At 47.0% G+C, this 14264-nt stretch overlaps 1 protein-coding gene across 4 annotated transcripts in view; it reads left to right on the forward strand.

Annotated features, from left to right (window-relative positions):
- The first annotated feature begins 611 nt into the window (after positions 1 to 611).
- LOC134944679 (neurabin-1-like) overlaps positions 612 to 14264 on the forward strand; it is a 199285-nt gene continuing 185632 nt past the window's right edge. The window contains exons 1-2 of one of the 4 annotated variants that reach the window (XM_063933457.1): positions 612 to 856; positions 1897 to 3629. In XM_063933457.1, coding sequence (XP_063789527.1) covers positions 2076 to 3629 — 1554 coding nt within the window. In that variant the 5' untranslated portion in view covers positions 612 to 856; positions 1897 to 2075. The remainder of the gene's footprint in view (positions 857 to 1896; positions 3630 to 14264) is intronic. The other 3 variants (XM_063933454.1, XM_063933455.1, XM_063933456.1) reach the window with 3 other exon arrangements.

The following is a 14264-nucleotide window of genomic DNA, read 5'->3' on the forward strand; positions in this document are numbered from 1 at the left end:
TCTTTAATGTGTACCCAGGATCCGATATGTCGGCCCACCTTGCCGACATGTCCCAGTGTGTACCCAGCTTCAGACTGACTTTTTGGCATAGCCACACCAATGCCAAGCCGTGCATGGCAGCTCTATTATTGCGGCATACATGACTGGCACAGCCCTGGCACTTCTGGGAATACATTAACTGTCTCAATAACTTCCAGTGGCTGTTACCCTGCACGACCCTCTCCCATCTGCCTGCATAACACTAATATACTGTACACTGTGCCAGGCCAGTTGCTGTGTGCGGGCATTTGTACCCCCCAGCCGGCAGAGCATGCTGGGAGTTACAGGTCCCCCAGCGCCGGCCACTGAGCACTGAGCAGCCACATGTTGCTGCTGCCTGGCCTCTGGGACTTCACTTGATATAGATACACAGGAGCGGGGCGAGTGCCCGCGGCCGCGTTCTTTAGGGCAACACTGGAGACAGCAGGCCGGGGGCGCGCCTTGGGAAGCTCTCTCCCTTCCCTCCTCCCATGCCCGCTCCCCCTCCTTCCTGCGGCGCTGGAGAGGACGCGGGCGCGCGCAAGCCCTGGAGCGGGGACGCGCCCTACGCTTAGCCCATGATTGGCTGGGAGCCGTGTGCGCGCATTCCGCTTGCGCTTGGCAGTTAGTTATTATTTGGGAAGAGGAGGAAGAAGGAGAAGGACGGAGCCTGGGGGAGGAGGGAAAAGCCATGGCGGCGCGGCTAAGAGTGGCATAAGACAGGCTTATTGGGTCCAGGCACCCCCTCCGGTCCCGGTTGGATTGTTCCTTGGCTTCGTATCTCACCCGGGACGGATCCAACGAGAACACCGCGGCGGGGGGAGAAGGAGAAGTTCAGGTACTTTCCGAAGTTTCCCGCGAGATGGGGCACAGCCTGGGAAGTTTATTTGGGGCCGGGGCGAGAATGGAGCTGCGCCCCCTCACTGTGCCTGCGGGCTGGGGAAGTAGCCAGGGGTGTCCCAGCCTCCCCAGTCATGGTGGATGCACTTCTTCATCAGCCCCCCTACATCCATTGTCTGCTCCTCCTGAGGTCACCCAGCTGGGCTGCCTTCCAGCAAGAGAGGAGGCTGGGGAGCTGTGTGTTGCTGCATGCGAGCCTCCTCAGTGCTGCTGCTGCCGCCTATAGTATCACAAGAAGTTCCAGAACAAACTGTTATTGTTCCACTTGCAACCACAGAATCCTATTTACTAATTGTTGGGCATCACTTGGATACTGAATCCTAGGTGGCCGCTCTGTGACCCTCCAGCTGTTATGGGACTACATCAAAACATGCCCTGTCAATCGGGCATGCTGAGCTTTATAGTTCCACAACCACTGGAGCACCACTGATGAATTCACTTATCAATTTCTTTATTTAACAAAATAAGTTATTTTTATTTTAGAGTTCTACTTCATTGTTTTGTGTCCTGGAAAATATGCAGGCCAAAGGGTAACAGTGCAAAATATGTGGCCCTCATAATTCTATGCATGGGTTGGTTTGTGACCAGATGTTCTGCAGCAGCTGCGGGTTAAGGTGCTTTGGCTGGTTTTTGGTACAACGTCTGTATCCGACATCTGGTGGATTTTTAACAGAGATGCAGTATGCATCCTACTACTGTGGAACTGTAAGTCCCAGCATGACCTGCTTGACTTTGTGCTATGACGCTCTGGACACACTGTCCTCCTGACTATTTAGTGCAGGTGTTGCAATGTAGTCACCTTAACTTTGTATCTGTATTCTTAAAACTTTTATAATGTGTAGGAACAGTGAGTGGGTTGTTCATTTGTAAGAAATCCATTTGATTCTGGCATACAGTTTTCTGTTCCATCATACTAGTAGCTTGCATGCATATGGCAAAATGTTTTGTCCCTGGTTTGATTTTCTTTTTTTCTTTCAGCAGATGGTTGTCTTGTTGCGATGAAATTAGTCAGACAGCTGAGTGTGGAGGCAGTGATTCATTGCTTGGGATTTCCCATGCACCCAGCACAGCACTAATTCCTATGATCCCTGTTGTCCATGTGGAAAGGCGTGTAACACTGCATAGTTTCTCCAGCGGGTGTATTTTGTGACCCAAAAATGATGAAAACGGAAGGGAAAGGGGAGAGGACCCTCCGAAGTGCATCTCCACACAGAAATTCATACAAGTCTGATTTTCATGCCATTAAGTGCTCCTTTGATGGTGTAAAGCCTGAAATCTCTCCAAAACCTGCATCGTTAAAGCTAAACACCAATGGGGCACCAGCTGACCTTACCCGGGGCCGTGCCTCCTATGGTAACCGGGTTCATAAGATCAAGAATATGTTTATGCAGATGAGCTCAACTCCCAATGAAAATCAGATTGAAGCCAAACTTATAAAGTCCGATAATTCCTCTCCACCGACAAACACTTCTGTTGTAAATGTGCAAAAGAATAATGCCTTAAACATCAGCCCTGATCTGCCATCCACTGACAAGGTGGTCAAGACAAGCGAGGAAGTGGACCTTGAGAAGGTTGCCCTGGCAGAGAAGTTTTCGGAAACCAGGAAACTATTTGAAAGAAATCTTAATCGCCAAACCACTTTTGAAGAGTCTTCCCCAACCAAGGAGGAGGTGACCAGAACTGAGCGCCGACACGGGTCTATCGAAGTGGAAAATACCTCTAGTGATCTTAGTCCCACTAGTGCACATTCAAATGTGACCAAGTCTACGTCGACTGATGACAGTACATACAGCCGAAAGTCTACTTCCTCCTCATCTTCTTCCTCTCTGAATGCAGGGCCAATAAGCAGGAGGCTAGAAAGTTTTCTTGCTGACAGTGATGGGGAGGAACCTAGAGACTTGTCCAAGACAGAGGAGATTTTAATAGATGCAAACAGTACTGTCTCTCCAGCAACTGTAAACCACTTGGCTGCATTGACGAATGCAGGCATCAACGCCAATAATAATGACGGGACTAGCAGTGTAATTACTGCTAAGGACCAAAGGTTAGAAAAGAAAGTGAGCTTTGATGACGAAGGCCACATAAAAAATACTGTAAGGGGCGAGGACACTGCTTCTCAGAATAACAATATATCTCAAGCTAAAGAAGCTGGTGATTCTAAGGTTCCTACATCCGACAAAACGCAAACGGAAATGGTAAGAGCAGAACTAGTGGTATTACAAAACGAATCTTCAGAGAGTGAAGAAGATGAAAACTTAAAGGATGACGTGTTTGACGATATAAAACCTCTTGATCCGAAGATTTGTCTCAATGACAGTGTCCAGATTGCAAAGAGTCATGTCAAAGAAAAAAGTGAAAGTCACTGGAAAAACATGGCAGATACTGGCACGGAGGTCATTGCTAAGCCGACTGATGAAACCACGGATGACATAGACAGCGACGATGAGGATGGGAGTGAATTTGAGGAACAGATTGATAAGAACAAAAACTTACTAAGGTATTCCACTGGAGCATTTGGTATTGAAAATGCAGCATTCGATGATGACCGAGACACAGAGGCGGAACATCCAACAGCTGGAAGTGATAAGTTATTGGCCAATGAAGAAGAGGATTATGATCTCTGTAGTGATTATGAGGAAGTACCCGGACTGCCTGAGGAGGAAGACCCAACGCCAACACGAACTGTCAAGTTTTCTACAGCCCCTATTAAGGTATTTATTGTATAATCATCTGTATTTGTAAATAGCTTAAATATTATAAGCACAATGTATTTACCGTTTCATTTTATTTTCATATAGTGTTTCAAAATTGTTTGCTTTTTGTTATTCTCTTTTTCTTATAACTTTTGCTTCCTTGGCTAATGTTTGGTCCTTCTGAATCATCACTGGTAGTTGAATGCCATCTGGTATTTGTCCACATTGTGGCAAATATTTTAGAATGTGTTGTGGATTTAAAGGTTTGTCTGGTATCTGTGATGTATGACCTCTGATTTTGATCTTTGTTTTCAGAAATGTAAAATTGTGTCCAGTAATTGTGAGCTGATAGATCACAGAGCTGATCTATGGGCCTGGTTTATCTAGTAAATTTCTGCAGGGCTTTTCAAGATACAGGGGTCGATTCTATTCGGCAACTAATGAATAGCGCCGGGAATTAGCTCCCGACGCTATTCAATTCAGCAACTAGTTACCTGCAATTGTCGGGAATTCTTCTCTCATCCCCGGGGGATGAGAAGAGAAACCCGACAAAAGTGCTGCCTCGCGGCCGGCGCGAGGCTGATTCTGTCGGGAATCAGCCTCTCGCCGGGGAGTTAAGTCGGAGAATGCCCGTTCTCCCGACAAAACTACCTGTTTTGTCGGCGAGAACGGGCCATCGCCGACGTAACTAGTTGCTGAATTGAATAGCGTCGGGAGCTAATTCCCGGCGCTATTCATTAGTTGCCGAATAGAATCGACCCCACAGTTTGTTTATGGCAACTGACTCATTCAGGTTATCTTCTTGTCTTTGGGGGGCAAATTCAGTTGCCTGTGAAGTGTGCGAATTGCTATTGACGCCTCGTTTAAATGCCGGCAATGGGGCCCCGTCTCGCACCCTTCGCCTGGCCAGACTAATGGACGATTTCCACAAATATACTCCCTACCATATGGGGCAGTGAACACTTGTGCAAAATCGGGCTTCCGTACAGCACGGCTGTTGTGCTGATTTGGCTGGGCAAAAGGATTCACCCGCAATTGAATTCCATGTTTTTTTTCTTCCATATTTCCCTGGAACATAAAGTATTATAATATGATGCTGAGAAATATGTCCCTGTACAATTATCAATAATATCTTTGTTTGCTTTCCTGTTTCTCCTTTCTGTAAAGCACTGGTTTTAGGAAGTTACTGCTTGTGACTTAAGGAAAGAGCTGACAATTGTCATCACAAAATCAAAGCAGTGTCTAGGCCTGTATTTTCCAACTCCAGTCCTCCAGGACCCCTATCATTGCGTGTTTTCAATACACTTGTGATTCTGTAAGGAGACCTGGAAAACATGCTGTGTTTGTGTTCCCTGAGGACTGGAGCAGGGAAACACTGGTAGGCTGTTGTTGAATAACTATTAGTTTTGTAAATCAATGTATGGGTTTGTTAGAAAAAGTGCAGATTGTAATGATGGGGTCTACTACGTTATGCCGTCTGTCGGGATGCCGGCGCCGGGATCCTGACCACCGGCATACTGGCAGCGGGGCGAGCGCAAAAGATCCCCTTGCGGGCTCGCTGCGCTCACCACGCTGCGGGCACGGTGGTGCGCTACATGCGTCACGCTATTTATTCTCCCTCCAGGGGTGTCGTCGGCCCCCCAAGAGGGAGAATAGTTGTCTGTATGCCGGCTGTCAGGATACCAGTGCCGTCAAATGCCTCCCGTAATGATGTACCCACTTCCATTTGTGAATAAGAAACTTGGAATTTCGGTATCCTGGCACCTGTTGTCAGTGTTTCTGGCCTGATGGCTGCCAGACACCCACTCGCTCAGTATTACAATGCTGAGGTGCCGGAAGGCCTGAAATGTAAGTTCTTCCTGTGGTTTGAGTATTAAACTTTGATCAGGTGCAGAGGGGTGTGGGGCGATTATCTCGCATTTTGTGAGGTTGCCGCTACCTGGGTCTCTATGTATTTATTTGGAAGGGTTGCAGCATCATTTTAAAAATTGCAGTGTAAAAAATAAAGCAGCCAGTATTTACCCTGCACAGAAACAATATAACCCACCCAAATCTAAATCTCTCTGCACAACCTGCAGTGCAACTTGGTTTTGCCCATTAGTGTGCTTTTTTGGTTGCTAACAAAGCTGACTAACCCCCCATGTAAAGCAAACTGTCTTAATGTACAGGTTTGTTTATTGGCTGTTTTTAACCATACAAACACCGTATGAGTAATCCAACATTCCACAACTGTACTTTATTAGATACATTATCTAAACATTTTGGAGTATTTAAGTATAGTGTAGTTTATTTCTGCGTGGGTACAGAGACACACACACATATCTATCTATCTATCTATCTATCTATCTATCTATCTATCTATCTATCTATCTATCTATCTATCTCTCATTGAAATGTCCTTGTTAACTTATTTTTAAATTGTGACAAATAGTACCATTTGGGGTGCCACAAAAACAGGATTTTAAATACCTACCGGTAAATCCTGTACTCGTAGTCCGTAGAGGATACTGGGGTCCACATTAGTACCATGGGGATGTACCAAAGCTCCCAGAACGGGAGGGAGAGTGCTGAGGCTCCTGCAGAACTGATTGACCAAACTTCAGGTCCTCAGAGGCCAAAGTATCGAACTTGTGGAACTTGGCAAAGGTGTTCGAACCAGACCAAGTAACCGCTCGGCAAAGCTGTAGAGCCAAGACACCCCGGACATCCGCCCAGGAAGAACCCACTAAACGAGTAGAGTGGGCCTGTACAGATCTTGGAACTGGCAATCCTGCCATGGAATAAGCATGCTGGATAGTTAGCCTGATCCAGCGAGCAATTGTCCGCTTAGAAGCAGGTCACCCAATCTTGTTGGGATCATAAAGCATAAACAGCATGTCCGATTTCCTATGACGAGCTGTCCGCTTCACATATACCTTCAAAGCCCTCACAACATCCAAGGACTTTGAAGTATCCGAGGTGTCAGTAGCCACTGGCACCACAATAGGTTGGTTGATATGAAATGCTGATACAGCCTTAGGAAGAAACTGCTGACGCGTTCTGAGTTCAGCTCTATCCTCATGGAAAATTAAGTAGGGGCTCTTGAGAGACAATGCCCCCAACTCTGACACACGTCTTGCTGACGCCAAGGCGAACAGCGTGCCAGCCTTCCATGTAAGAAACTTTACATCTACCTTCTGTAAAGGCTCAAACCAATCTGATTGCAGGAACCGCAACACCACGTTAAGATCCCAAGGAGCCTTAGGAGATACAAAGGGCGGTTGGATGTGCAGAACCCCTTTCTGAACCTCAGGCAGTGCAGTCAATTTTTTTCTGGAAGAAAATGGACAAGGCTGAAATCTGGACCATTAGGGAACCCAGGCATAGGCCCACATCCATACCTGCTTGCAGAAAAAGGAGGAAACGCCCCAGTTGAAACTCCACCGCAGGAAACTTCTTGGATTCACACCAAGACACACATTTTTTCCAAATATGATGGTATTTCTTAGACTTTACTCCCTTCCTAGCTTGGATCAGAGTAGGAATCACCCTGTTTGGAATACCCTTCCGGGCTAAAATCTGACGCTCAACTTCCATGCCGGGAAACGTAGCCATGGTAAGTCTTGATAGACGAACGACCCCTGCTGTAAAAGGTCCTCGCGAAGAGGAAGAGGCCTCGGATCCTCTATTAGTAATTCCAGAAGATCCGCGTACCAAGCCCTTCTTGGCCAGTCCGGAGCAATGAGTATCGCCTGAACCCTTGTTCTTTTGAGAATTCTTGGGATGAGCGGAAGTGGAGGAAACACGTACACCATCTGGAACGCCCACGGAGTTACCAGCGCGTCCACAGCCACTGCTCTCGACCTGGAACAGTACCGCCGTAGCTTCTTGTTAAGACTAGAGGCCATCATGTCTTTCTGAGGTATTCCCCCACCGGCTTGTCACCTCCACAAACACCTCCAGGTGAAGGCCCCACTCTCCTGGATGGAGATCGTGTCTGCTGAGGAAGTATGCTTCCCAGCTGTCTACTCCCGGAATGAAGATTGCCGACAGCGCCACTGTATGTCTCTCTGCCCAGAGAAGAATTCTTGTTACCTCTGACATTGCTGCTCTGCTCTCCATTCCGCCATGTCGGTTTATGTAGGACACCGCTGTTACATTTTCCGACTGAACCTGAATGGCTTGATCTTGAAGAAGATGTGCCACTTGTAGAAGGGCATTGTATATAGCCCTTAGTTCCAGAATGTTTATTGGTAGGATGGCTTTCTGACTTGACCATTTTCCCTGGAAGTTTTCCCCCCGGGTGACTGCTCCCCAACTTTTTGAGGCTTGTATCTGTGGTTAGAAGAATCCAATTTTGAATCCCAAGCCTGCGGCCTTCGATTAGGTAAGAAGTCTGCAGCCACCAGAGGAGCAAAATTCTGGCTTTCGGCGACAGGCATATCCACTGGTGCATGTGAAGATGTGATCCGGACCACTTGTCCAGGAGATCCAGCTGGAAGAATCTTGCATGGAATCTTCCGTACTGCAGTGCCTCGTAGGCGGCTACCATCTTCCCCAGTAGGTGAATGCCCTGATGAACCGATACCCGAGCTGGCTTCCGGACATCCCGCACCATTGACTGGATCACCAAAGCTTTTTTTCAATGGAAGAAATACCCTCTTTACTTAAGTATCATCCCCAAGAAGGGAAGTCTCCTTGTTGGTTCCAAATGTGATTTTGGAAGGTTCAGAGTCCATCCATGGTCCTGGAGTAGTTGAGAGAGCAATACTCTGCCTGGAAGATGCCTTTATCAGAAGATTGTCCAGGTATGGAATAATGTTCACTCCCTGCTTGTGGAGGGGGAGCATCATCTCTGCCATGACCTTTGTGAACACGGCCTGAAACTGGTAGTGACAGTCCTGTACTGCAAACCTGAGATACGCCTGGTGAGGCGACCAGATCGGAATATTAAGGTACGCATCCTTGATATCCAGGGATACCAAGAATTCCCCTTCCTCCAGACCTGAGATTACCGCTCTCAGACTCCAACTTGACTTTGAATACCCGCAAATAGGGGTTCAGGGATTTTAAGATTAAGATCTGCCTTACCGAACCAGTTTCGGTACCATGAACAGGTTGGAATAATAACCTTTGTTCTGTAGGTGAGGTGGAACTGGAACAATGACCTGTGTTTGTATCAATTTTTGAATCGCCTCTTGCAGGATTGTACTTTCTTCCTGAGAAGCTGGTAAGCCTGATTTGAAGAATCTGTAAGGTGGGAGTTCTTGAAACTCCAGTCTGTACCCCTGGGCAACAATCTCTTTGACCCAGGGATCTAGACATGAAGTCACCCAGATGTGACTGAAATCTTTTAACCATGCTCCCACCTGCCTGTTCTTCAGGCAGTGTGGTCCACAGTCATGCCAAAGGCTTTGAGGAAGCAGAACCTGAGTTCTGATCCTGAGAACCTGTCGCTGCAGGTTTTCTGGGTTTTCCTCGACCCCCTCTGAAGGCAGTGGATGAACTCCTGGATTTGTTTTTAAATTTTGCTGTCCGAAAGGACTCCAGTGTAGGTGCAGGATATGATTTCCTAGCCGGTGTAGCTGCGGAAGAAAGATATGTCGACTTACCCGCAGTTGCCTTGGATATCCAGGTATCCAGTTCGTCACCGAACAGGGCTTCACCTGTGAAGGGCAGGCTCTCCACGCTTCTCCTGGAGTCTGCATCTGCAGTCCATTGGCGTAGCCACAGTCCTCTGCATGCCGAAACTGCCATAGCTGTAACCTGTGTGTTAAGCAGGCCAATTTACTTCATAGCTTCCACCATGAAGCTTGCAGAATCCTGAATGTGAACGTAATAGTAAGTAAATTTCACTCCTGCATTGAATCTAAATAATCAATTAGGTTACCTGACCATTTTACAATAGCCCTAGAGATCCACGCACAAGCAGTAGTGGGTCTCTGGGCCACGCCTGCAGCTGTGTACAGTGATTTGAGTGTAGTCTCAATCTTGCGGTCAGCCGTATCCTTTAAGGGGGCTGCGCCAGGGACAGGTAAAACAACCTTTTGTGATAATCTAGACACACAGGCATCCACAATAGGTGGGTTTTCCCACTTTTTCCTATCCTCCTGAGGGAAAGGAAAGGAGATGAGTAACCTTTTAGGGATCTGAAACTTTTTCTCTGGGTTTACCCAAGTTCCTTCAAAGAGGGAGTTTAACTCCTTTGATGCAGGGAAAGTAATAGTGTTTTTTTTTTTTTTTTATATTAAAATAATACTCCTCATTTTCAACAGGTACCTTCTCTGAAATCTGCAATACATCCCTAATAGCCTCAATCATAGCTTGCACCCATTGGGTGAGAGCTGCATTACCTCCCCTTCAGATCCACCTCACCGTCCCCTGTATCTGAGGCATCGTCATCAGTGTCAGCCTGCAATATCTGGGCCAGTGTACGCTTTTTTGGATACGTGGGTGGGGTGAGAGGCGCAGTTGTGAGGGCTGAGTCTTTATTCATCCACAGATTTTCACAAAAACTGCGTCTCCTCAGTATGGGATAACTTTTGTAGACATATTGGAAATCATCCCCCTTATGGAGTCCACCCATGGGGTTTTGGACCCAGAAGCCTGAGAATGTGTACTGTTTTGAGTACATTGTATAGACTCTCCAGGAGAAGAGAAACACTCTGCTGTACAAGACACACAGGGGTATATGCAATTGCGGTCGAATTCCCGAAAATGTCGAAAAACGGGACATTTTCGCTAAAAAAAATAATAATTCGACAATGCAATACAGTACTTCTTCGCCAAGAAAAACGGGCATTCCAAATTCGACTTTTTGAAATTCGACATTTGTCAAATTCGACATTTCTGCAATGGTACAAATGCGGCATTTCGACAAAAGTATATTCAATTGAAGATTGTAAATTCGACAACAGTGCTTTTAGACAGTAAATTCGTAATTGTCAATCCGCCACACTTTGCTGGCGGAATCTAATACAAATTTTTAAAAACATGTTTTTTGTGTGTTTTTTTTATTGGTAATAGCATATCTATTTATATTAGAAGGGATTAGGTACTTGGTTTGTCTATTTAGGAGGCACAAGTATTATTTATATATTTTTAAAAATATTTATTTATTATTATTATTATTATTATTATTATTATTTATTATTATTATATTTTTTTTTTTTAAATTTTTTTTTTTAATGGAATGGTGTAAAAATCAGAAAAAAAAAATGCGTGGGGTCCCCCCTCCTAAGCATAATCAGCCTCGGGCTCTTTGAGCCGGTCCTGGTTGCCAAAATACGGGGGGAAAAAATGCCAGGGGATCCCCCGTATTTTAACAACCAGCACCGGGCTCTGCGCCTGGTCCTGGTGCAAAAAATACGGGGGACAAACAGAGTAGGGGTCCCCCGTTTACACATGGGACCCCTTTCCCTGAAAGCAGAGACCCCTCGTGACTCCTGTCACAGAAAGGTCCCTTCAGCCAGTCAGGAAGCGCCACTTCGTGGCACTCTCCTGATTGGCTGTATGCGCGTCGGAGCTGTCAGACGCGCATCGCACAGCCCCCTCCATTATCTTTATTGGTGGGAACTTTGCGGTGAGGTCACCCGCGGTCAGCGGCTGACCGCGGGTAACCCCACCGCTGACCGCAAAGTTCCCACCATTGAAACTAATGGAGGGAGCTGTGCGATGCGCTGTCTGCCAGCTCAGACGCGCAAAGCCAATCAGGAGAGTGCCACGAAGTGGCGCTTCCTGATTGGCTGAAGGGACCTTTCTGTGACAGGAGTCACGGGGGGTCTCTACATTCGGGGAAAGGGGTCCCATGTGTAAACATGGGACCCCTTTCAGTCCGTCTGGTTCGGGTAAATGTGTTTTTTTTGTTTTGCCAAGTACGTGGATTACAATAAAAGAACCGGACACTGGATCAGGTGAGTATAATTTTATTTTTAGGTACCCCGGACGTCGACATTGGAGACGTGGCCAGAGTCGGCGTGTCAACATAGGTAAGTATGTGTCAGCATGTATGTAATAAAGTTATACTTTCACGGTGTCTGTGTCCTGTTTTTATTTGGGTATTTTTTTGCAGAAGAACTACAGGTACCAGCGGGCCCCCCCCCCCCCCCCCCCGCATGCTGGTACTTGTGGTTCTCCAAGTACCGGCTTGCGGGGGAGGCTTGCTGGGACTTGTAGTTCTTCTGCAAAAAAACAATATTCTTACATTTTCAACAAGGCTATCAGCCCCCCATCCGCAGACCTTGGATGGGGGGGGACAGCCTCGGGCTTCACCCCTGGCCGTTTGGTGGCTGGGGGGGGGACCCCTTGATTGAAGGGGTCCCCACTCCTCCAGGGTACCCCGGCCAGGGGTGACTAGTTGGGTATTTAATGCCACGGCCGCAGGGCGCTGTATAAAAGTGACCCCCGGCTGTGGCATTATCTGTCCAGCTAGTGGAGCCCGGTGCTGGTACAAAAAATACGAGGGACCCCTACTCTGTTTGTCCCCCGTATTTTTTGCACCAGGACCAGGCGCAGAGCCCGGTGCTGGTTGTTAAAATACGGGGGATCCCCTGTCATTTCCCCCCCCCCCCGTATTTTGGCAACCATGACCGGCTCAAAGAGCCCGAGGCTAATTATGCTTAGGAGGGGGGACCCCACGCAATTTTTTTCCGGGTTTTTTCCCGTTTTTTAAACATCTAATCAAAATCCGTCAAATCGGCCGTTTTTCGACAGCGGGACTGTCTAATTCGTTTTTTTATTGAATATGTCGAATTCCGGCACCCACCTGTCGACGGCCGAATTTAAAAACGGGCGAAAAAGTGCCGCAATTCGCCCACAGTCTTTTGACATGGTAATGTGAGACAGACACACACACACACACACACACACACACACACACACACACACACACACACACACACACACACTTTCCCACAGAGACCTTCGGAGAGCCACAGAGTATGAGGAAACCAGTCACACAGCGCCCCTTCTTAGCTAATAATAAAACTAGCCAGGCGCAGACTAACTACCCTTAATAGGGTATTTAGTACTAACAAACTTGCTCCCCCCCTTCCTCCCCCTCTATAACCCCCTGGTACCGCAGAGGTAGTCTGGAGTTGATGTGGAGGGGCAGCGCTTTCCTGTCAGCATCCTCTGTATAGATCCGCATGGAGAAAATGGCGCTGGGGAGCTGCTGGGTCTGCTAGTGAAGCTCTTCCCTCGCCCCCCCCCCCCCCTTCCCCGTAATGGCGCTCAGCTTCCCGCATTTTTTTTTTTTTTAATACTGGCCTGAGGTATTGTAGTGTCTGACAACGGGTTAGAACCCCTGTCAGACTTTTAGCCAGTGTAGGGTGTCAGCGTTGGATCGGCGCGCCCTTCAGCAGTGTCTAACACACACACACACACACACACACACACACACACACACACACACACACACACACACACACACGTGATTTATAAGCCTCCTGGAGCACAGCCTGCACGCAGCGCTGTGCTCCTACCATACCTGCCGGCGACCAGCTAACCGGGACTCTGGTGCTGTCCTCACCACTCTTCATTTCTTCTGGCTCTGTTAGGGGTGGTGGCGTGCTGCGGGAGGGTACACTTGCTGTGGTGGGGCTTGCAAATGATTCCCTAAGGAGCTCAGTGTCTTGTCTGCGGAGAAACGGGACCATTAACTCTTTAGGAACTTGGGCCGTTCTCCCCCCTAAGTCCCACGAAGCCGGCAGACTGGTGCCAACCAGCCTCCTGTAAAATAACAAACTCAGACTAATAAAACTAGAAAAACTCCTCCGGGCACATTTTCTAAACTGAGTCTTGTAGGAGGGGCATAGAGGGAGGAGCCAGCCCACACTATTAAACTCTTAAAGTGCCCATGGCTCCTAGTGGACCCATCTATACCCCATGGTACTAATGTGGACCCCAGGACATAAGAGAAATAATGTGACTATGATTCGCCTTGCGTCCTGTTTTACTGAATTATTACGTTTCTTATCTAGCACAGCATATTCTGTTGCACATTACAACTGTAACAACAGTAATATTACAAAATTGGGTAATAGCAGACAGACTTGGAGGTAGAAAGGCCCTGCTCCCAAGCTTGCAGTGTATAGAGAAAAAGGCCTCGATACACAAGCATAGGTGCTATCTATTGCATAATGGTCCAGCCAGAATTGCAGTTTCTTGGTGAGGTGTATGACATGGTCACACAGCAATGTTGGCCTGGGGTCAGGAGGATGTCAAATTGAAGAAAAATAAAATACAGGTTGAGTATCCCATATCCAAATATTCCGAAATACGGAATATTCCGAAATACGGACTTTTTTGAGTGAGAGTGAGATAGTGAAACCTTTGTTTTCTGATGGCTCAATGTACACAAACTTTGTTTAATACACAAAGTTATTACAAATATTGTATTAAATGACCTTCAGGCTGTGTGTATAAGGTGTATATGAAACATAAATGAATTGTGTGAATGTACACACACTTTGTTAAATGCACAAAGTTATAAAAAATATTGGCTAAAATTACCTTCAGGCTGTGTGTATAAGGTATATATGATACATAAATGTATTCTGTGCTTAGATTTAGGTCCCATCACCATGATATCTCATTATGGTATGCAATTATTCCAAAATACGGAAAAATCCCATATCCAAAATACCTCTGGTCCCAAGCATTTTGGATAAGGGA

The sequence above is a fragment of the Pseudophryne corroboree genome, chromosome 7 (assembly GCF_028390025.1).
Source record: "Pseudophryne corroboree isolate aPseCor3 chromosome 7, aPseCor3.hap2, whole genome shotgun sequence".
In the NCBI taxonomy this organism is placed as follows: domain Eukaryota; kingdom Metazoa; phylum Chordata; class Amphibia; order Anura; family Myobatrachidae; genus Pseudophryne; species Pseudophryne corroboree.